At 38.1% G+C, this 26,036-nt stretch overlaps 1 protein-coding gene across 1 annotated transcript; it reads right to left on the reverse strand.

The window, feature by feature from the left end:
- Positions 1-15,169: 15,169 nt before the first annotated feature.
- On the reverse strand, positions 15,170-23,530 carry LOC117316967 (relaxin receptor 2-like). The gene is given in 6 exon segments (XM_033871746.1): positions 15,170-16,726; positions 17,185-17,318; positions 17,496-18,024; positions 18,026-18,680; positions 18,985-20,629; positions 23,503-23,530. Coding segments are annotated over 6 exon segments (3,075 nt in total). The 3' UTR covers positions 15,170-16,642.
- Positions 23,531-26,036: the final 2,506 nt, after the last annotated feature.

The raw sequence follows: 26,036 nt of genomic DNA on the forward strand, positions 1-26,036 counted from the left end.
ATACAGACACACCTGACCATACAGACACAACTGACGATACAGATATACCTGACAATACAGACATACCTGACCATACAGACATCACCGACCATATAGACATACCTGACCATACAAACACACCTGACCATACAGACACACCTGACCAATAGAGACATACCTGACCATACAGACATACCTGGCCATACAGACATACCTGACCATGAATACATACCTGACTATACAGACATACCTGACCATACAGACACACCTGACTATACAGACATACCTGACCATACTTACATACCTGACTATACAGACACACCAGACCTAAGATACAGTCACATGATGTTTGTTACTGTGTAGCGAGTTATGGTGCTTATCCAAATAAACCTGTGGTGCTTAATTTACAGCCATTGATGATGTTTATTACTGTGTTACAGGTTATGGTGCTTCTCCAATGAACTCGTAGTGCTTAATATGCAGTCATTAGATGATGTTTGTTACTGTGTTACAGGTTATGGTGCTTCTACAGTCATAGATGATGTTTGTTACTGTGATATGGGTTATGATGTTTATCAAATCAGCCCATGGTGCTTCATATAGGATCACTGATGATGCTTGATACTGTGTTACGGGATATAGTGCTTATCCAATAAACTCATGGTGCTTAATATAAAGTCACTGATGGTGATTGTTAATGTGATACAGGTTATAGCGCTTATGGTATGGGTGGTGGTGCTTGTTGGTCAGAAAATGTATGGTGCCTAATTCTTTTTTGTTGTTTGTGATGTTAAAGGTGGTAGTGGCTTGTTGGTCAGAAACTGTATGGTGCCTAATTCTTTAAGGTTTTATCTGTGGTGTTATGGGTGGTGGTGCTTGTTGGTCAGAAACTGTATGGTGCCTAATTCTTTGAGGTTTTATCTCTGGTTTTATGGGTGGTGGTGCTTGTTGGTCAGAAACCTCAAGGTGCCTAATTCTTAAAGGTTTTATCTGTGGTGTTATGGTCGGTGGTGCTTGTTGGTCAGAAACTGTATGGTGCCTAATTCTTTAAGGTTTTATCTCTGGTTTTATGGGTGGTGGTGCTTGTTGGTCAGAAACCTCAAGGTGCCTAATTCTTAAAGGTTTTATCTGTGGTGTTATGGTCGGTGGTGCTTGTTGGTCAGAAACCTCATGGTGCCTAATTCTTTAAGGTTTTATCTGTGGTGTTTTGGGTGGCGGTGCTTGTTGGTCAGAAACCTCATAGTGCTTAATTCTTTACAGTTTTATCTGTTGTGTTATGGGTGGTGGTGCTTGTTGGTCAGAAACCTCATGGTGCCTAATTCTTTAAGGTTTTATCTATTGTGCTATGGGTGGTGGTGCTTGTTTGTCAGAAACCTCATGGTGCTTCATTCTTTACAGTTTATCTGTGGTGTTATCGGTGGTGGTGCTTGTGGGTGAGAAACTGTATGGTGCCTAATTCTTAAAGGTTTTATCTGTGGTGTTTTGGGTGGCGGTGCTTGTTGGTCAGAAACCTCATAGTGCTTAATTCTTTACAGTTTTATCTGTTGTGTTATGGGTGGTGGTGCTTGTTGGTCAGAAACCTCATGGTGCCTAATTCCTAAAGGTTTTATCTGTTGTGTTATGGTCATATAGAGCATTCATTTCATAAAGAATTTTTTTTTTATAAAATCTCATATTTTGCTTTTGCTTCTATTTCCTATATGTTCCTCAGAGGAATTATTTAACGTGTGTTGTCCATACTACATAGACAACATTAACATGCATTTTCAAAAAAACTGATTCAAAGGTGCTGTTGCAGAACCGCCCACAGCGATTTCATGAAATCGACTATATTTTCCAGTAAAGCTATGAAAAATACATATGGAACAAGATGTTATTTTCCACTTGACCCATAAGCGCGCCCATAGCGCCATCTACTTCACTTTTTCGTTTACAAGCATACCTGTGTTTTTCACAGACCCATAAGTGGTATTTCTGTTTGTCACTGAGAGGTTTTCTCACGACTAGGTATTGTACATACATTATAGATAAACAGTTGACCATGAAAAAACAAACGAGTTTAGTACAAGATGACGTAGAAAACCAAAATTCGAAAATTTTCATCAAATTCAAAATACCATTTTTAAAATCAAGCGGCAAATTCGGCACGATAATATGCAAGTACTATCGATGTTAGTGTTTTAAAAACATATTTGACTATCCCTCTGTTTACCAGCAAAAGAAAGTCGTGCCGAGTCACTGGATAAGGGCAATAATTCAATGTTGAAAAATGTATTTGGAAAAAATGCACGGGCGATACAAATGGTCCTTGTCGTACACAATAATACAACGTATTGATTTATTATGAAAATGATTTGATACAATGTCCATGGCAATGTATTATGTTCTACTATGTTTAACATACTTATAGTAGTTCCGTATTACGTATGATTCATTATTTTTCTCACTTGACCATCTTCGTCTTCAGTACTTCTTCAAAGCTTCTCCTCCGTTGGGGTGTGCCACACAAAAGTTCCCTTTGCCACTTGGTCTTTTGACTACTCACCGCGAATGGTGCTCGGCGTGTTGTTATAATTGCTGTTACGTTTTACAAGTCTAAATTATTTAGTTCAGTTATTCTGTAGTAAAGTTGTCTTTGTCTCAAAAAGGGAAATGGAGAACTCCTGCGTTGGGTACAACCAGGTTGGCGTTGGTAAAAATCCGCGAAAAATTCAGGACTGGATGAAAGATGTTCTCCTTTCTGAAGGTGTCATGCTTTCTGAATCAACAGAAGCAAAGATGTGTCCAAAATGCTTTCTCAGATACCTCAAGAAACGTCCTGCATCCGAGAATGCCAATGAAACGGAACGGAAAAAAGCTTCCGTAGACAATGATGATTCTGTTGACGAATCTGACACTCTGGACGGGTATCTTTCTGTAGATGATTTATACTATGCCCCTTCTTCGAACAGAAAATGTAGCATTTGTCGAACTTACAACATGAAGAGTTCTAGCTGCATCAGTGAGAAAGCAAGACACCATCTGCTTATCAAACATAAACTGTACATGCCTGAGAATTCCAGGGTTGTGTTTAAGTCATCTTCTTGGTAAGGATATCAGTCCTGACATTGAGCCAAAATCACTGACAAGATACTTACCTCATTCCAAAGTCTGTCAGGTATCCTAGAGGAAGATGATCAGGTAATTGTAGACAGGGGTTTCCGAGACATTTTGAGCAAACTATCAGACGAGGGATACGAGACTCACATGCCGACATTTCTCAAACCTGGACAGAGTCAACATGATGGTATAGAGGCAAACACAGACAGGTGTATCACTAAAACAAGATGGGTGGTCGAAAGTTATCACTCTCGTTTCAAGCAATTCAGATTTTTTAAAACTGAACTCACATCAAACTACTTCATCAAAAATCTCGAAAGTCTTCTGAAAAGTGTCACGGCATGTCTGAATTGGCTACGTGGACCCATATATAAGCCTTCATCATCAAAAGCAGCCGAAGATGAAAAAGTTGCTCTGGAGATGAAGTCACTTCTAAACAAGTCCAACATCCTAGCAGAGCGTGTTGAGAAAGAGCCAGGCCTATCACGGAGAGCCAAATCCCAATGGCAGAAGCTAGAGGCAGCCCAGCTCGAGTTCCCACGTCTTGACCAAGAATATCTAGAAACTCTGGCATGTGGGACGTTAGAGGTGAAGTTGGCCCCCGGATACATATCGGAACATTTGACAGCAGATCGAGATTATGAAGTCATGGCATACCAACACTCTTCTGACCTGATTCGATGTCAAATCCGATCTCGTCATAAATCGCAAACGAAATACAACATATGGATCCAGTACTCAGTTACCGAACAACCACCAATACAGAATTACTACTGTACGTGTCCAACCGGTCAGAGGACTGTTTGTATGTGTGCTCATATCGCCAGTGTTCTCTTCTACCTTGGGGTCTATGTCCATAGTCAGTCTCGAAAACCACTTCGACCAACCAAGTTTATGCCACTGATGAAGTAAATAGCCCGCTAATACATATAATCCAGAATGTAGGGAAGATACTACATTGAATGTTTCTGATATACACAACGTAGCGTCATTGTCACTCTTCAAAAATGATCGACAGTGTCTAGAATGTAACTGTGAAGGAATATAATACTCATATATATATGATATTAAGTTCTAAACACACAAATAATACATGATGAGCTGAATGAGCAAGAACAAAGCACATTAGTTGTACAACAAAGTCATGGAGATAGGAAAATTGGTAAAGGGACTAACATTATCCTGACAAAAATCTTGAAACAAATAGTTTCCTTGAAGGCGAATTCGTCCAATCGTGTTTCCTATAATAATTCAACGTATTTTCTTGTCCGGACGAGATGTCTTCACTAGCATGCAGTGCTTTCAGCACTTTGATCTATATGAAGATTTATGGGGGGTTGACTAATAGAAGTTGCAAAAACGAGGCATATCCAGTAATTCTGAAGCGCAATTTTTTTTTCATGGATTACACAAATGAATGTAGATATTTTCTATCGACAAAATTCGATAGTACTCGGGGTTTGAATTAGACAAAATGCCGTTTAAACGTGCATTCAACTTTATGAGAAATATCATTTTTTATGTTTGATGTCAAATTTCACAGAAACTAACGAAAAGATTCATACAATCGATATCCGATTACGTTGCCCGATATATAAATGTGATTTTAGTACAATTTTCCTTACAAGCAAATAACATTTTGACCTTATAAATACTTGATAAAGTGTGCTTGTGAGTATTTACGACTTTGGTACAAAATGGCCTCGTTCTGGCATGTCCGGAACGGAACAAGGTTTTCATATGTACTATCAGATGGCCCATGGATATGTCTATCCGGGCATTAGGTAAAGGATCGATTTCCTTCGTGGGCGGTTTTAGAGCAATCCTGCAACAGCACCTTTTATTTATATATTACACCTTTTTTTTAATATTTCTCAAACTTCACGAAAAGTAAGAGTTTGATACATATTGCTCACATAAAATTTAGAAATCGACATAATAGTGCATATATGATAACTGAATAACTGAATTTGGTTTATTTTGTTTAACGTCCTTTTAACAGCCACGGTCATTTAATGACGTACCAGCTGGTGTAGGTGGAGGGAAGCCAGAGTACCTGTTGAAACACCTACAGTCAGTACCAGACAATTGCCCCATCTGGGTTCGAACTCATGACCCAGAGACGGAGGGCTAGGAAAAAGTGTTGGGGCACCTCAAACACTTGGCCACCACGGCTCCGGACTAAATAAGAATATGGTCAATACTAATATTGCCTTTTAGGTCACTTGACCAATTGCAATCTCCTTTCCTTCTCAATAACCAAGAGGCCGAGGAATATGTTATTGGGGCAGAAATATTCTTGAAGGAGTGGGTACAAAGTTTGTTTAAATGAATGATCTTGACTTTCAAGGTATCACGGATCAAATGTGTTAAACTCTTTAAACAACTTCTCAACAAACAGGACTCCCAGAGTGATGATATTTGGCCAGTTTCATACCATGATGAAAGTCTATCAAATTAACTACTTGAATGTACTTTCAAGGTCACAGAGGTTACATATGTTAAACTCTTAAACAACTTCTTAACAAGAGGCCTAATTGGCCTGTATTGCTCACTCGCTTCAATGTAACCTTGCTCGGCTACTTACAAAAGTCTTCAAATATAAGAGTATTGAGGTGTAAGAGTATATAAGAGCTGTTTTGAGAAGTCATTATTTGAAGATTTTAGATATGTCACCCTTATGAACTTAATTGCATAGCAAGGTCATTCATTTAAACAAAGCTGGTAGCCCTTCATTCAAGCATGCTACAGGCCAAATATCAAGTCACAGGGCCTCTACGCTATTCAGAAGAAGTCATTTCAAGATTTTAGTCTATTTCCCCCCTGTGACCTTGAATGAAGGTCAAGGTCATTCATTTGAACAAACTTGGTTGACCTTTACCCCAGCATGCTACTGACCAAATATCAGGTCTCTAAGCCACTTGGTTATTGAGATGGTGTACATGTTTAAAGGAAAAAGGGAAAAGGACTGACGATGGACGCTGCAACACAGCTTAAGCTGATTTTCCCTTAAAGCAGATGAGCTAACAACAGACTGAAAATTTTGTTCAATTGAATGACCTTGACCTACCTTCAAGGTCACACTGGTCAATTGTATCAAATTCTTGTTTAAAACATAATAACCAATAAAAAATCATAATAATAGTCTTTACTTATACTTGATAACAAACTCATTTTAATTTCGGTTAAGGTCTTTCATGGGTAACGAGCAAAGACATGGACAAGCACAACTTCATTGCTGCAATTACTAGTATACATTGGGGCATTAATACAGAAATTTTGAAGACTTTTTACCGAGCAGTTCTCAAATTATGTTACTATAAACATGTGAACCCACTTCAGCTCAAACACAGCAAAGGTTTTTCAAGAATTCTGGTAATATTTCTTATTATTTTTGCTAACTTGATCACTAATTCATGTTAAAAAATGCTTAACATCATGGAAGAGACAAATAATAAAACTTATGTATATCAAAGCAAGTTTTATTGTTATATTTTACATTTTTCATATTACTACTGCTCCGAAATCAAATTTCGAGCATTCACTATTTATTTTTGAACAGTTTATAAATGTGTTAAGTATGAGGGGCACTCATATTTGTCTTATTAGATTTTTTGCTATAAGCATAGTACTCATTTTAAACCAAAAAATATAAATTTTTACCGATTATTTTTCCTTCTATAGGTTATAACTTACCACTACCCCCCTTAAAATCAAAAATACGGCAAAAGTCCATTTTTCAATATTTCTCTAAAATAATAAATCTATAATAGAATTATTGCATGGAATTATCTAACAGATTAATATTTATGAAAAATACACAAAAATAAAGAATGTGTGTGTATTTTTGTAAAGAAAAAACATGGCAAAAATTTTAGTTTTTCTTTATTATTTTTCAATTCCGGAACTTTTGGTCCGGATTCCGCCTTCATTATTAGTTGCCAAATTGTACTTCCAGCAAGCATAAACAAAGATCGTTTTCACATGTTAAAACATTTTGCTGCCGTCTTATAGGGACATTTAGGCATAGATTGCAGTAAGTTAACTCTGTGCATCACTATTTCATACTTCAGATGCAGTTTCTATTATTTTTATCAGCATAAAATGTCCTTAAAATATATTTGAACTGAATGTGTCTCTGGCGACCTAGTTTCCTCGGCTTTTGAATTTTCATTTCAGACACGAAAATAAAGTAGTTTCAATAGCTAATTGTTACGTTTTTAATATATTTCAATATATCCAATTCCACTACAATAATTCTTCTGAATCACATATAACACGGGACTCTGGAAATCCAACATGAAAGTTAAGATAGAGACAATATTTATTTCAATTGCCCAGGGCAAGTACACAAACATTTTTCACTTGCCCGAACTCAAAAACTGCTTGTCCCGGGCGTCGGGCAAGTGGATTTTTACACCCCTGAGTCCACGATTACATCGTTCTTTTTCTTTCTGCTGCGTTTTGGTTTGGCTGATGCAAAGCGACCGCGTCCGTCTCGACGGTACGCCATCTTTGATTTACTTTCGATTTCGGGAGAGTTCCACAAAGAACGACAACTCAAACGGGGATTCCCCCAAATCCGAACAGTGACGGAAATATCCGATCAGTTACGATTCCGTTACCCATGAAAGACCTTAAGTTGACATTAAATATACAGTACTAAAAAGTGTACATATCACAAATAATCACATTAATATGAGTCCATAAAAATGAAGTTTCATTTCTGATATGTTCAGGTAAAATATTCTATGTATAGATGGACCCTGGTAGGTAAAAGATCTGTTAAACATTTTTAGGTCACCAAAAGAAGTCTCGGTTGACCTATTGTAATTGCCTTTTGTCTGGCATTGTGCGTAGGGTGTCGTTTATTGTAAATAATTTTAAATTTACAACTTCTTCTCATTAACCAACATACCCAGGGACCTGATATTGGGTCATGTAGCATGCTGGGGTGAAGGACTACCAAGTTTGTTCAAATGAAATACCTTGACATACATTCAAGGTCACAGGGGTCAAATAGGCTGATATATTTAACCAATGATTTTTTATAGCAAACAGAATACCCAGACCTGATATTGGGCCAATATAATGCTGGAATGAAGCCCTAGAAAATTAATTTACATGAATAAACCTAGCTAGCCTTTTCTGATAATTTGATAAAGTGGCAATCAACATTAGTTAGTACCTGCATGTAAATGACCTAGATCAACGTCAAAGTTGCTCTAGGAGCAGGTGAGGGATTTAGGCCCATTTGGCCTCTATCTAGTAACAAATTGTGAATTGATAAAAAGACATAAAAATGTGTATGTACGTAATTTCTCAAATCATTTTGATAACACAGAAAGCAAAGATATGGGATGATAACTTTAAACATTTTCTTTGTCACCTTAAAAAAAAAAAAAAAAAAAGGACATATTTTCAGCATTTTCCCATAAAGTTGGAAAAGTACAAGTATTAGTACAATGGTTCATAATTTTACAGGGTGCCCAATGCCTTTATGTAATTGATAACAATTGAAAAATTCAATATGTGAAATGGAAAATATATCGCCAACACCTTTTCTCTTCATAACGCAGGAGACCATTAATGCCCATGGGCCTCTTGCTGAAATTTAACAAGAGGCCAATGGAACCTGTATTGTTCACTTGGATATTATGGCATAATACTCTTATAGCTAAGGTTCAGTTTCATTTGTGAAGTTTGGAAAAAAACAAATAATTTGCAAGTACTAGGAATGTGACTCTTGTTTCGTTCCACCTGCTTACATCAGTATGTCCTATGATATTCAATTGTAAATCTTGATTTGTTTTTTTTCTAATCCAGGACCGTTGTCAGAGGCCAAATGTTTTCTTCACATGGCCTTAAAATTTGACCCAATGGGCTTAATCCTTGGTCAGCTGACATCTTGTTTAATTCCAAACAACTTTTCTTTTTAATGTCATGTAGACTATTGGATATCTGAGAAAAAGTGTCATTTTAATGGTCCAAAGTAGAACTCAATACCATTTTGGTTTCTCGACGTTTTTAATCATTTTCAGGTATGAAAAATCGAATGCTGAGTTGTGCCAAGCCGGGAAATGCCTATAAAGTTGTCCATTTTATGATTCAAAATAGCCGCCGAAAACTGCAAAATCCACATAGCCATTTTTCCTGTGAAATGCTTATGCGTCATAATATTATTTGTCTACTGTTATCTTATTGTTTAATTGATGTTAATACTTATGTATACCAAAATATATATTGAAAATACATTTGTCTATATTTTTAAGTTTCTCCGCGTCTCGAAATCCAAGATGGCCGCCAAAAAATATGCTATTTCTAGGTTGATTGTGATACCTTTCCTACAATGCTGAATTGATTTTCTGTATACATAAGAATGGCTTAAGTCAATGGCATATCCTACTGAAAAGATAAACATTAATTCAAATTAAATTTCTGTTTCATTATTTTCATATTTGTACTGATGACTAAACATGGAAGTGCCAGGTTCTCTAAAACGTGGTATATATTATGAGTTATCCCTTTAAGTAATATGCCAACGCAAAGGCGCAACACAGATGCTGTGGTAAACCTAGCAGAGAATGCATTAGTTGCACTTAGTACAAGAACACACGAAACAATTAATCTAAGCACAATGACTTGCCAAGAATTCTTAACCACGGTCCATATATATATTTGTGCATTATAGTATCAAGGGTAGTAACTCCTTGATAAAGAAAAACGGAAGAAGATTCTTAGAATTGTAGATTTTATATTTCTAATTACTTTTTTTTTTTATTATTATAAGTCTCAAATCCCACTTAATCATGTATCAACGTAACTAAAAAATGTCTAATCATGCAAACGACTGTTCATGCGAAATAAATGGGCAAGTATTGAGGAGGTTATGACATAACGAATTCATAAAAAGTATGCAGATTAGGCTTGGTAGATATTGGCATGTCCGGTGGAATGTGAACCCGGTCGCACGGATTTCAAATGTGATTTGCAAGATGGCTCCCATGACGCCATCTTTAATTTCGGACCGACCCGAAAAAATTAAAACACTTAGGTTCATTTCATTTAAGAAATGAATCCCTCTGAAGGACATTGAGAATAAGTATGAAATGTGAAAGTTTACGGACGGTGCACGGTGCACCGCGGACGACGACGGACGGAACATGATGGCTATAGGTCATCCTGATCTTTCGGGTCAGATGACCTAAAACAAACTATTGAACTTGATGGACAATTGATCTTAAATCATCAGCAAAATGACAGTTGAGTTAATTCAAATTAGTCGTAGTTAATTATACAATTGTTTTTAATATTTTACAATATTAGTGTTAAATCTAAACTTGGTAAAAGGTATCATCACTTTTACTTTTGCTCCCTATCAAAACAACATGTGTTTTACCAGCAGTATTAAGACATTAGAAAGTAAACTAACCTGCATCTTTGCCTTTAATCTTTTTGTTGTTTCTTAACCTGAACCCTAGAATTTCAACTCACATAATAAAAATGTATTTTGAGGTAAAATATATATAGCGACCTGACAAAAATCATACTGATCCTCACAAAACAATTTATCTAAAACCTTTTCAATCCTGAGGCTACTTTATCAACTATATTCAAAAGAGTAATGGGTCCCCAACTTAAAAGAAATGCCTAAGCTTATCACCCTTAGAAATACGTGTGATTACACCTTCATTTGGATTACATTACTTTTATATATTAAAAATTCAGCGTTGAAACCATCTGTCCGAGGACTTTAATTATTTTTCCGGTTTTTTTTTTTTAAATATATCTCCGTCGTCTATAGAAATCATCCCTTCCAAACCTCTTACTTCCTTGTTATCTAATTTTCAAACATTATACATCTCTAAGTATTTCCTTTGTATCTTGGTTATCAACATATGTTTTTCAAAAGGAGTGAAACACCTTGAGAATAGCATCCTGATTAGTTGATGTACAATTATCGTCTTTTCAGCCTTACAGTAGGTGTAATCTAAGATGTAAAATTACTATTCTCTAAACTACTAGAATATTTTATTGGCCTATCGGCTTCTTCTTAGCGGTGATGCCCGGTGATGCCCACGATCAATAGAAATTACCTTTAATTGTATTGACTTTCATGCTGTCTTATTCTTTTTGCTAACCCTCGAATTCTTCAACGTCTATCCGTTCTTGATCATCCAAGTGCTGGATGGTCTTCTTAAGATAGTCCTAATACCTATTTTGCTGTTTCTGAATAGAAAACAGTTAAACCACTAATTTCCATGAGCTCATCTTCAAGGAAAAGCTGGTTATTAATCAGTATCTATATCTGGATCATTACCAATATTATCCCTATTGTAGACTGGTAAACAATACTGACTTTCTGTATCTAGAGTGATATTTTAACTAACTTTGGTACTCTTCATCATATTGTAGTGAGGAGTTACATTTCCAGAGCCACTTTGCTGGTTTGAATTCATTAAATTTCATATTAAGCATAGGGAAAGACTGATCAGATTTATAGCTGGCTTCAATAAGTGCATTAACTACACTCGGTAACAAATGATCAGATATCAGATAATAGTCTATTCATGCCTTTTCCCCTAAGTATATCATCTTGAATCTGGATGAAGATCTCTGTAAATTACAATTAGCAGGGTTATCCTCACTGCTTTGGGATTGAGCCTTTTTGTCTTATTTAGGATAGAAAATTGGTGAAATGGGAAAGATTTTAAATTTGAAATAAATTTCAATTGTGAATTGAGCGTATAAACGGCTCTAAAAATGCCCTCAGCAAAAGCCCTGATAAGCGACCAATTTTGAATGATGATTTCTAAAACTTTATGTGTTGCCTTTCGTTTATTTCAATTTTATAGCTCTAATCATAGTCTAGATCTAGGATTTTGACCAGATCGAAATCCCATATATAATGTACTTATATTTACCAATGTATTCTAAAGTATTTGTAAAATTTGTAAAAGGAACGGTTTTTCACCTCAAACCGACACCTTAAAATATTATACCCAGGTTTGCTGATCTTGGATTCGTCAGGGTCTTATATTCTGGGTCATGATTTGTAAGTGAAGTCTGGAAAAAACACAAAATCAAGATATATAGAGTTCAGATAAATTTATTAAAATGACCAAGATATTTAAGGACAAAACTATCGTCTCGCACTCCGACACACGCACACACTGGACCTACGCAATATACCGGAGCGTACGTTATTATAACTAAACGGCCGAACACCCATAAAACAGACGACAACATGATACTAACGGCTACACGGCCGAACACCTATAAAACAGACGACGACATAATACTAACGGCTACACGGCCGAACACCTATAAAACAGACGACGACATAATACTAACGGCTACACGGCCGAACACCTATAAAACAGACGACGACATAATACTAACGGCTACACGGCCGAACACCTATAAAACAGACGACAACATGATACTAACGGCTACACGGCCGAACACCTATAAAACAGACGACGACATAATACTAACGGCTACACGGCCGAACACCTATAAAACAGACGACGACATAATACTAACGGCTACACGGCCGAACACCTATAAAACAGACGACGACATGATACTAACGGCTACACGGCCGAACACCTATAAAACAGACGACGACATGATACTAACGGCTACACGGCCGAACACCTATAAAACAGACGACGACATAATACTAACGACTACACGGCCGAACACCTATAAAACAGACGACGACATAATACTAACGGCTACACGGCCGAACACCTATAAAACAGACGACGACATAATACTAACGGCTACACGGCCGAACACCTATAAAACAGACGACGACATAATACTAACGGCTACACGGCCGAACACCTATAAAACAGACGACGACATAATACTAACGGCTACACGGCCGAACACCTATAAAACAGACGACGACATAATACTAACGGCTACACGGCCGAACACCTATAAAACAGACGACGACATAATACTAACGGCTACACGGCCGAACACCTATAAAACAGACGACGACATAATACTAACGACTACACGGCCATACTCATATGGAATAAACGACAGAATGCAGAAAATGCCTGCTTTAACAAAAACATACGACATGACTAGTCCAATACTCTAAGTCTCATTCTGACTAAGGAGTCAAGAAAGGAGAGCTGAGCCAGACAGTACTGGCTTAAACAGAGAGCTGTTACAATCTGCTCGCGTTGCAATATTCGCGCCAGTTTACCTGTACTCGGTACTCGACACACTTCCGCTGATAAATGACTAAAGAGTTCCAAATATTATAAACTCCCGGTATATTTAAGAAATAATTAATGATGATTCGTGTATTATTGCAGGATATACAACGAGGACGAGGATATTTTGCAATTAAATTAATAACGAAGGCCGCAGGCCTGTGTTATTAATTAAAATTGCAAAATATCCGAGTCCGAGTTGTATATCATGCAACAATACACGAGTCAAAGTTGATTATTTCTATTCTACCATGTACTGTTTAGTTCTTAGATCGACCTCTTTCTAATAGAAAAACAGCAAAGAAACCCCGAGAAAAACCTTGTGATTTATTTCTTGAGTATTACATTATTTGTTGATGAAATATACAGGCAATACAGTACTACGATCAAGAACATCTTTCATATGGCATTGATTTTGAAAATAAAAAAAAGGGATAAAAAAAAAGAAAAAAAAAAGTGGGCCTTCGTAGGATTCGAACTCGCGTCGTGATAAAAATTAATAAAAGACTAACCCATTAGCCCACTAGGCTATGATGACCTTAAATAAAAAGGGTGACTCCCGACCGTGTATTATTGGCACGAGCGTGTATTATTGGCACGAGCGTGGGTTATTGGAAAATAATACATGGTTTTAAACCAATCAAAACTGACGTTGCATAGCAAACATGGTAGAATGAACAATAGAGTATGTTAGCAGACAGAAATCATATAATCTACTCATTAAAGATTATAAATTTACTAAAATTTTACAATCCTCCCCCCGTAAGAAAAAAGTTACAACCAAATTTTAGTCAAAATGTACATACTTTGTAAACTTTGATGACAAAGACATACATCCAGACAGACCAAACAAAAACAACACAGGTCTGGAAAACATCATCTTTAACATTGTAGTTGAAAAGTACGTCACTACAAAACATACTTTCACAAAGTTTTGTATATAAGGCTCCAATTAGCTCTAATAGAGATAGAAATTTCATATCTATAGACAATTATTATACATACATCTACTTGATCAACATATAATGCAATCTGCAAACATTTAATTTGAATAGGGATACGTCCCTAGCACCAACTCTTCTTAAAACATATAAGCAAACATATCTTTGGCACTATAACAATTATCACATAATTCAGGATAAAATCCATTACTTCATAAAAATTCATGAGCTCTCTCTGTAAATTACATTGTGACAGTAGATTTGGGGTTAAATTCATCAATACAAATACTTCATGAATTCACAAAACACATTCAACCTGCAATTTAACACCTAAATTCCATACACTGCAAAGCATATCAAGTACATACAACAATAAGAAATATGGTTAAAATCATTATATCCACTCCCTAATCTAGTCACAGTGACATTGGGTCTAAACTACACATATAAAAACATGTAATGAAAGTGTTACTTGGTGTATGTTACAAAAACAATATGAAAAATGATCTTAAGAACAACACAGCAGCATCGAACACTTTTCTGTGCTAATAGCTTCAAGGGCATGATTTAAAGTGCCGTCAAAACGTTTGATATTCGCGTCAATTTACCTGTACTCGGAACACTTCCGCTGTTAGATAACTACAGAGTTTTGATTCAAACATAGTTTATTGTCAAAAAGTACAAAGGGATTGGGCACAAGTTTTTGCAACTTATCAAGGCCCTTTCCCAAAGACTACAGAGTTCCGACTAGTATGAACTGCCAGTATATTGAGTTCCGACTAGTATAAACTGCCAGTATATTGAGTTCCGACTAGTATAAACTGCCAGTATATTGAGTTCCGACTAGTATAAACTGCCAGTATATTGAACAATAAAGTAAGTAGACAGTCACCAGATAATCTACTCATTAAAGTTCCTAGATCTCCTCACCTTTTACAGTATCATTAAAACGTAGGAGTGTCAAAATCTGGCCCATAAGGTATAATTTATGTCATTTCATATCAATCCGGTACAATATCAAAAGGTAAAAAATGTCCAGACAAATCCTTTTCTCCGTTATCAACCTTAATTTCAAAATTAATGTTAAATAAAATTGCAACTACTCCTGTATTAGATTTAAACGAACTAAAAGTAGCAATCAAAACCCAATTACCTTCTGTTAATGTTTCGATATTCCGCCATAAAATGGGTGTCTTGCAAACAATATTTACTTCAATTTTTAGCCTTCAAATAAGAGAAGACATCATTTCTTTTCAGTGTATCCTTGAGCCCCTGGAAGTTTGCCAAAATAATCGATACACATTCCATCTTATACTGTAAAAAAAAACTATCAAAAGGATGGTCTCTAGCCCAGATATAGTCCAGAGAAACGAGGATAGAAGATAAGAATCACAAAACATATCATTAGCCACACAGTCAGGTATAGTTGTACATAGTAATACAAGCTTCAGAGCGCATTTAAACTTTCGGGTCATTGTAGTTCCAAAAGAAAAGTTCAGGTATGTTACTAAATATTTCCCCTGGCTCAGCTATTGCAGATACTGTTAACGTATATAGGGAACTTAATCGTGATGTAAATTATCCGGAATTTCAAACCTAAGGAAGGAAAAATTCAAATATAATTTACCATAACAAGATTGCTACTCATTCAAGTTTTCTTTTTACATTCTTTAAAAAACAAAAGATCATGTTAAAAGCAGAAAATAAATAAATAAATAAAAACAACAATGTATCGAAAAAAGGTGAATCACACAAATTTGCCATACACAATGCATATATAATTTATATGTACTCATCTAATCCAAAATTGGGAAAACACACAAAAAATCACTTTACAGTGAGGACACTAGACCCGATCAAATGGTTACACATGTCCGTTCGATAAACGAGATAGTCCATTCCTGGTGGTACTTTAATGTACCTATTATGCCACTTATTGATCACATGACACACCGAAAAGTATACACGGAATATGAAAAGTAACATATATATATATGTGTGTTCATATCAAACAGCTAAATCGAAAAGATCTAACATGAAATTGCTGTTTTAATAAAAGTGTATGTATACCTTTTCCATACACTAGATAACAAAGAGCAGTGTCCAGTCTTTGGATCATTTGAGCTTGACTTCAAGGTCAATATTAAAGTACAATTTTTTCCAAAAAATATTGTCCGTGCGGTGACTTTTATTGTTGCATTTTCAGCTTTGTTTCAGATGCTGAAAGTTTACATCCGATCTCGTGTTATTCAAATCAACATGGATGCTGTGTGACCGTTGACGGACGGTGTCTGGCCACTGATGGAAACTGTCTGATGACGGTGTTTGACCCCTGATTGACGCTGTCTGACCACCGATGGACACAGTTTGACCTATAATGTTGTTTTATTCTCCACTAGTGGTCCTTGTACAAGTAATGCAGGAGGGCAGAAGTCGTGGAATTATCGACCTCATCGCCTGCGTTGGTTTCTGCAGAATAAACAAACATCATCTCAAGATGCAAAACCTACATTAATTTTTTTCTCAAAGAAACTCAGATATTTAAGAAGTGTAAACGTCACTTGTTCCATTGACGAAACCCTAATTGTAAATCTTGGACACATCTAGTGATGTACTGAAAACGATAGCGAGATACACTCAACGGAAATCTAAGATTTTAACGCCTAGAGAAAACGTCCAACTTCACATCACTACACAAAACATTAATATTTCTCCAACGAGATCACGATAATGACCTTCAAACTTTAACAACCCGGTGTTACCATCAGAAGTTGACTGTAGATTTTCACAAATTTCCGTATCTGAATATTTGAAGACGACTACCATTACTTTTATAAAATGAATATCAAGGCATCCAGATTTTTTAAAACTTGGTTACCAACAGAACAAAGCGTGTTGTCGGACATATACCGTTGATGTAAATTCACCTTCGGTCTCCTTCTCCAAATAGCTGTAATGGTGTAGAGAAACGGATTGATGGCAGCATTGATAGGTAGCACGAACACCATCACCCAGGCATACACCCAGTCTGGTATTTCATTTCCACATCGTGATACGACACCTAAGAGAAAAAAAAATATGCATTCCGTTAAAATCTAGGATATATTATTTAACTAAATCACATCATTGTTCCATTCTTCAGGAATTGAAAACTTCTAAAAGAGTGCGTCCATTATTTTAATTCAATGTCAAATTCATATAATGCCATACAAAAGAAGACACAAATTTGAACACCTACCCATGACACCAATAGGAAACCAGCAACAAAAGTCTGTCGCCACCACGAAGAACAGGGTCGTTGCTACAGTGATCTCACTTTGGCGATTCTGTGAAGAAGAAATGCGGCGACCAGATCTCCTCAAACTTTTGCAAATACAAATTTGACATACTACAATAGTAAAGAATACGAAGCTGTTGAGGCAGACAAATACCGCGAAGGAATATCCAGTCCCTGGACGTGTATCTCCTTGAAGGGGCAAGGCCAGACAAACGCTTGATTGAGAATAGAATTCTCCTTTGAAGTAGGACTGCAGAGTAACAACAGGGATGATGGCAAGTGTGACAGCAACAATCCATAATGTCAGCGAGACAAATACAGCATGTTTCCATGTGATGGACCTTTTGGAGAAACGGGACAGAGGGAAGATGATGACAATAAGTCTGTCTACCATCACCACGAGAATGATGAACGTCGACATCTCACTGGATATACTAGATAATATACCTGCTGTTGTACATAAAATACTGTTTCTCCATTTTCTGGTCATTCCATGCATACACACCTTCATAATATGCATCCATAACACCTATCAGTAGGTAGATGCCCATAAGTATATCCGAAACAGCTAAATTCAGAGTGAAGAGCGAGTAACTTTTTGTAATATTATCTATGTCGATGAACAGTCTGTATATTATGACGGCCATGTTACCAATTAAAGCACAGATTCCAATTATCCAAAGGCAAACTCTTAATACTGTCGAACCAATCAAGGCAAAACAGGAGGATATCGCATCACCTTTTGATTTACATCGTTCAGGTTGCAGCAGACATTCCCATTCTGGTTTTTGTTTATCCGAACAGTCTTCAACTGACCTTGGCTTAACACAACACATGAAGGGAACATCGGTGTATAACCTATGTAAGTTATTTAAACCCTCAAACATATGTTCTGAGACTTTTAAATGATTACCCATGATATCTAAACGATATAGATTCCTTGGTAATCGTGGTAAATAAGTCAGTTTATTGTTTGACAAATCTAGATGAAACATCTTAGATGGTCCGGCAGCAGGTGGGACTCTTGATTCATTAGAGTGTAGATATTGTTGATCATCTGCAACAATTTCAGAGAAAGCATTGAATGGTAGATACATGAGTTCATAGATATGCATATGTAGTAAAATAATATTTGTATTTGTAGATCTAATGGGATAACTGCTATTTTATTATCATTTCTTTTATTATCATTTTATTTTATCATTGTATAGAATAAATGAACTGTGATTTTAATGATCAGATTTGAATAAATCAGCTTTGACAGTCCAAGAAAAAAGATTAATAGGGAGAGTATCAATGGTATTAAACCCCAAATCAACGTAAGACATTCCACCTAAAAGGTTGTATAAAGCAGGTATTTGATTTTGTTGCCTGACAGAAATATTGCAGTAAGGTAAGATAGTCCACTGATCATGTAATGGGGGGAAGCACTTGTATGTAATTACCGTACAGATTGAGGTACTTACCTGAATACACTCCATTGAACACGTTATGAGGGAGCACTTGTATACTATTTTCGGACAGATCAAGTTCAATAAGTTCAGACAGTTCATTAAACACGTCATGAGGGAGTACATGTATCTTATTTTCGGCCAGACAGAGACGGTTAACTTCAGACAATCCATTGAACACGTTATGAGTGAGCACTTGAATGCTATTTTTGGACAGATAGAGACTCGAAAGTTGAGACAGTCCATTGAACACGTTATGAGGGAGCACTTGTATGTTATTTTTGGACAGATCGAGGTCAGTAACTTTAGACAGTCCATTGAACACGTTATGGGGGAGTACTTGTATGTTATTTTTATCCAGAAAGAGATAGATAAGTTTAGAGAGTCTATTAAACACGTTATGGGGGAGCACTTGAATGTTATTTTCGGACAGATCAAGGTTCCAAAGTTTTGGCAGACCACTGAACAAGTCATAGGGGATCACTTGTATGTTGTTTTCGGACAGATCAAGGCTCGTAAGTTTAGACAGTCTATTGAACACGTTATGGGGGAGCACTTGAATGCTATTTTTAGACAGAAGGAGATAGTTAAGTTTAGATAGTCCATTGAACACGTTATGGGGGAGCACTTGAATGCTATTTTTAGACAGACGGAGATAGTTAAGTTTAGATAGTCCATTGAACACGTTATGGGGGAGCACTTGAATGCTATTTTTAGACAGATCAAGCTTCCAAACTTTAGCCAGTCTATTGAACACGTTATGGGGTAGCACTTGAATGTTATTTTCGGACAGATCAAGGTCCGTAAGTTGAGACAGTCTATTGAACACGCTATGAGGGAGAACTTGTATGCTATTTTTAGACAGAAGGAGATAGTTAAGTTTAGACAGTCCATTGAACACGTTATGGGGTAGTACTTGTATGTTATTGTTGGACACAGAGAGAGCGGGAAGTTTAGACAGTCCATTGAACACGTTATGGGGTAGCACTTGTATGTTATTTTCGGACAGATCAAGGTTCTTAAGTTGAGACAGTCTATTGAACACGCTATGAGGGAGAACTTGTATGCTATTTTTAGACAGACGGAGATAGTTAAGTTTAGACAGTCCATTGAACACGTTATGGGGTAGCACTTGTATGTTATTGTTGGACAGAGAGAAAGCGGTAAGTTTAGACAGTCCATTGAACACGTTATGGGGTAGCACCTGTATGTTATTTTCGAACAGATGAAGGTCTGTAAGTTTAGACAGTCTATTGAACACGTTATGGTGGAGCACTTGAATGCTATTTTTGGACAGACGGAGATGGTTAAGTTTAGACAGTCCATTGAACACGTTATGAGGGAGAACTTGTATGCTATTGTTGGACAGAGAGAGAACGGTAAGTTTAGACAGTCCATTGAACACATTATGAGGGAGGATGTGTATGTTATTTCCGGACAGATAGAGTTCAGTAACTTTAGACAGTCCATTGAACACGTTATGGGGTAGCACTTGTATGCTATTTCCGGACAGATCAAGGTAAGTAACTTCGGACAGTCCATTGAGCACGTTATTTAGAAGGACGATAATGTTCTTTTTGTGCAGATTCAAACGAATGTGTTGTGTTGGTTGACAGGCATAGATCTCCGTACAGTTGTAAGGTTCTGTAACAAAGAGCAACGTGTAGACAAGCAGGCGTATTTCCCCGTACAGTTATACGGTTATATTACAAAGAGTAACTTGATAGACGAGAAGACGCGGATTTCCGTACAGCTATAAGGTTTAGTAACAAAAACATTACGCGTATAGTTGAGCATGCGTGGATCAAGTACAGTTGTAAGGTTCTTCAACAAAGAACATAACGTTTACAGACGAACAGGGCTGAATCTCCGTAAAGTTTTAAGGTTCAGGAACGAAAGAGTAGCGTGAACAAAGGAGCAAGCGTGGATCCCCGTTCAGCTGTAAGTTTTTTTTTTAAAGAGCAACGTGTATAGACGAGCTGGCGTGAATCCTCGTATAGTTGTAATGTTCTGAAACAAGGAATAACGTGCATAGACGAGCAGGCGTGGGTCCCCGTACAGTTGTAAGGCTCTGTAACAAAAAATAACGGGTATAGACGAGCAGGCGTGGATTCCCGTACAGTTGTAAGGCTCTGTAACACAAAATAACGTGTATAGACGAGCAGGCGTGGATCCCCGTACAGTTGTAAGGCTCTGTAACAAAAAATAACGTGTATAGACGAGCAGGCGTGGGTCCCCGTACAGTTGTAAGGCTCTGCAACAAAAAATAACGTGTATAGACGAGCAGGCGTGGATCTTCGTACAGCTGTAAGGCTCTGCAACAAAAAATAACGTGTATAGACGAGCAGGCGTGGGTCCCCGTACAGTTATAAGGTTCTGCAACAAGAGTAACATGTACAGATAAACAGGCGTTGATCCCGGCAAAAGTATGATCTGTAACAAAAAGCACCGTTTACAGACGAGCAGGCGTGGATTCCCGTACTCTTTTAAGGTTCTGTAACAAAGAATAGGAGGAACAGACGAGCAGGTTTTGACCTCCTACAGAAGTGAAGTTCTAAAAAAAGAGTAATACAGATTTGTATGAACAAACGACCAGGCGTGGATTCCCATACAGCTTTAAGGTTCTGTAAAAAATGAGTACTGTGTGCAGACAAACAGACTTTGATCCCGGTACAGTTACAAAGTTTAGTAACAAATAGTAACAGTAGCAGTCGAGCGGGCTTAGGTCTCAATACAGTTGTAAGGTTTTTTTAACACAGAGCACCGTTTACAGACGACAAGGCGTGGATTCCCGTACAGTTGTAAGGTTCTGTAACATAGAGCACCGTTTACAGACGACAAGGCGTGGATTCCCGTACAGTTGTAAGGTTCTGTAACATAGAGTACCGTTTACAGACGACAAGGCGTGGATTCCCGTACAGTTGTAAGGTTCTGTAACATAGAGTACCGTTTACAGACGACAAGGCGTGGATTCCCGAACAGTTGTAAGGTTCTGTAACATAGAGTACCGTTTACAGACGACAAGGCGTGGATTCCCGTACAGTTGTAAGGTTCTGTAACATAGAGCACCGTTTACAGACGACAAGGCGTGGATTCCCGTACAGTTGTAAGGTTCTGTAACATAGAGTACCGTTTACAGACGACAAGGCGTGGATTCCCGTACAGTTGTAAGGTTCTGTAACATAGAGTACCGTTTACAGACGACAAGGCGTGGATTCCCGTACAGTTGTAAGGTTCTGTAACATAGAGTACCGTTTACAGACGACAAGGCGTGGATTCCCGTACAGTTGTAAGGTTCTGTAACAAAAAAATAACGTGTATAGACGAGCAGGCGTGGGTCCCCGTACAGTTATAAGGTTCTGCAACAAGAGTAACATGTACAGATAAACAGGCGTTGATCCCGGCAAAAGTATGATCTGTAACAAAAAGCACCGTTTACAGACGAGCAGGCGTGGATTCCCGTACTCTTTTAAGGTTCTGTAACAAAGAATAGGAGGAACAGACGAGCAGGTTTTGACCTCCTACAGAAGTGAAGTTCTAAAAAAAGAGTAATACAGATTTGTATGAACAAACGACCAGGCGTGGATTCCCATACAGCTTTAAGGTTCTGTAAAAAATGAGTACTGTGTGCAGACAAACAGACTTTGATCCCGGTACAGTTACAAAGTTTAGTAACAAATAGTAACAGTAGCAGTCGAGCGGGCTTAGGTCTCAATACAGTTGTAAGGTTTTTTTTAACACAGAGCACCGTTTACAGACGACAAGGCGTGGATTCCCGTACAGTTGTAAGGTTCTGTAACATAGAGCACCGTTTACAGACGACAAGGCGTGGATTCCCGTACAGTTGTAAGGTTCTGTAACATAGAGTACCGTTTACAGACGACAAGGCGTGGATTCCCGTACAGTTGTAAGGTTCTGTAACATAGAGTACCGTTTACAGACGACAAGGCGTGGATTCCCGTACAGTTGTAAGGTTCTGTAACATAGAGTACCGTTTACAGACGACAAGGCGTGGATTCCCGTACAGTTGTAAGGTTCTGTAACATAGAGTACCGTTTACAGACGACAAGGCGTGGATTCCCGTACAGTTGTAAGGTTCTGTAACATAGAGCACCGTTTACAGACGACAAGGCGTGGATTCCCGTACAGTTGTAAGGTTTTGTTACATAGAGTACCGTTTACAGACGACAAGGCGTGGATTCCCGTACAGTTGTAAGGTTCTGTAACATAGAGTACCGTTTACAGACGACAAGGCGTGGATTCCCGTACAGTTGTAAGGTTCTGTAACATAGAGCACCGTTTACAGACGACAAGGCGTGGATTCCCGTACAGTTGTAAGGTTCTGTGGAAGTCTCGTATAGATCGATGTGCGTATGTGTGTGGATAGGCCTGTCGACTGGTGTAAGGTGTATGTGAGAACTATGCAAGTGTCACTCGATTGTTGTATCTACTGGGTATGTGTACGATGTGGGAATGGGATGGTAGTATATGTATATGTAAATACCTTTATTGTTTACGGTCGCTGGGAAGTCTGTAGTCCGCCATGTTGTATGTACGCGTATGTTTCCGTCGAGTGTTAGTTGTCGTGTGATTGGTTGGGTGTATCTGAGTTTGTGTGTGTTGGTTCGGCGCCACTGATTGGCCCGTTGTAGGGTATTTATAGCGGGTGCACGTGTGTTTCGTGAGTCCGTCGGTAGCCGTCAACGTGTTGTCTGGGTGGGGGCTGTAAGGTACGTGTCTGTGTATTATATTATATATTCATTGTCGGGGAAAAGCTGGGAGCTGGCCCCATGTTATATGTCATTATGTAAGCTCGTCCGTAGTATGTTCGTGTCTGTCCCAGCGACTTGTATATTGTTATGTTGACTAAGTATATGGCTAGAGAATAAACTTTAGAGAAATGTTTATGTGACTTTCGTTTTTCTTGAACTACCGAAAGCCCCAAGCCAGAACCTGGGTCAGGTGTGCAATAGGCAATACGCCTACAAATGGGGCCGTGAGCAAAGCTTGGTTCACTTTCGGTCGTTTGCATTTGTTTGTGCATATGTCGAACGTCACGTGTTTGTTTGTGTTGTATGTTTCAATTTGTGTTACACGTATACTTTAGGGCGGATTTCCCTTCACTATTGATAGAAAAACCCTTTATACTGGTTTATTACTTGTTTATTTGGCTATTTATGTAACTGTTGTGTATATTATGGCCACTAACGGAGTTCCAGGTAGAACCTTTGGTGTAGGTGCTATACCTAAGACTCCGAGAAGCGCTAGACTGTTTTTCCCGTCCGAAAATGGCAATAGTGGTAGGCATACCGTCTCTGAGGGTGGTAATTTTACGTTACCCGTTACTACTTCTGGGGGTAGGTTAGCTGTTGGCGTAGGTCGTGGGCGTGGTTTAGATTTGTGGGGACGTAATAATCAGAGTGCTCAGGGTCAAAGGTCATTCGAGGCCCCGATTAGGTATACTGTTAGCAATGTTGTAAACACGTCACACGTGGTTTCAAAGCCAGTTCAGACTCCTGGTGTAATTAATGAGGAATCATTTAAGGAAGGTGTTAAACCTGAAATGTTTTCAACTCCAATGGCAAGTGGTGGTAGGGAATTTGTAGATAGCCCAGAGTCGTTGCCTAGTGCGGTTCCATGTTGTCCTGCAATCTCATTGTCAGTAAGAACAACCGGGTATTCCCCTATTTATTCTAGTGCTAATGATGTAGCTCCTGGGGGTTGTATTACTAGGACAACTGCTGCACATCAGGGGTATTCTACTGGGGTTTTACCTCATTTACCATCAGTTAATCTAGGTAGCTCATCATTAGGAACAAGGAGGAAAGAGAAGGAACCCCAAACTTATGATGGTACCACAAATTTCCAAGACTTTCTCATTCATTTTGAACAAATTTCTAACTGGAATGGTTGGACAGATATGGAGAAAGCACAGTAAATTACCATGTGCTTGAGAGGTTCAGCCCAGAGGGTACTTTCAGAATTAAAACCGTCTGAGATGGCTAGCTTTGAAATGGTCAAAGTAGTTTTGATTAATCGGTTTGATCCTCCAGGTAGGGAAGCTGCTTATAAGTCTGAATTTAGAAACAGATGTAGGAAGGAGGGAGAGAGCCTAGTTGTGTACGGAGAAGCATTAAGATTAGCTGCCCGTAAGGCTTATCCTCGTAGGCATTTGGATTTGTTAGAGGGAGATTTAGTGGATCATTTTATTGATGGGCTGAATAATTATGACTTGGGCAGGCATGTCCAGTTTTCGCATGTTAAGACGCTTGACCAGGCGGTAAGCGCAGCGATTGAGTATGAGTCATTTAGTGCCAGGCAGGTAGGTCCAATTCCTATAAGGAAGCCTAGGGAACTAAACCCTGAGGCTCCTGCTTTTGTCCAGGCTGTGACAAACGAGGCTAGTAACATTAGGGAGGCTAGTACAGAGCCAGATTTTAAGGCATTAATACTAGAGCAATTCCAAAAGTTGAATAGGAAGTTGAATCCTAGGAATAAGAATCAACAGTCAAAGTCTAAAAATTCTAGTGGTCTGCCTGTTTCTCAAAGGCATTGTTATGTCTGTGGCGAGTTGGGACATTTGTCCTATGATTGTACCAAGAAAGGTAGTGATAATAATCAGAGTTTAAACTAGACAGAGCTGGTCTCGGGGCCAGAGTATCAGCTCCTGTTTCTGAGAGTGAAAGGCCCATTGTTGTGTTAAATACCATACAGCCGAGTTTGTTTGCTAATGTGGGAGTAGGTAGTTCCAATCTTAGTTTACTGGTAGACTCAGGTTCCTCAGTAACATTGTTAGATGTGGAGATTTACAACAAGCTGAGTGGAAGGCATAAGCCTGAGTTAAAAAGCTGTAGCCTTAAGTTGACAACAGCCTCTGGTAGTAATCTTATAGTTTTTGGGAAGGCTGATTTTGTGTTTAATATAGGAGGTCAGAATTTTGTACAGGAGACTGTGGTGGCAACACTCCAACATTTACAGGGTATTCTAGGTATAGATTTCCTAACGAGACATAGGGGAAATTTGAGTTTTGGTGACAATACACTGCAGATAG

The sequence above is a fragment of the Pecten maximus genome, chromosome 18 (genome assembly GCF_902652985.1).
Source record: "Pecten maximus chromosome 18, xPecMax1.1, whole genome shotgun sequence".
Taxonomy (NCBI): Eukaryota; Metazoa; Mollusca; class Bivalvia; order Pectinida; family Pectinidae; genus Pecten; species Pecten maximus.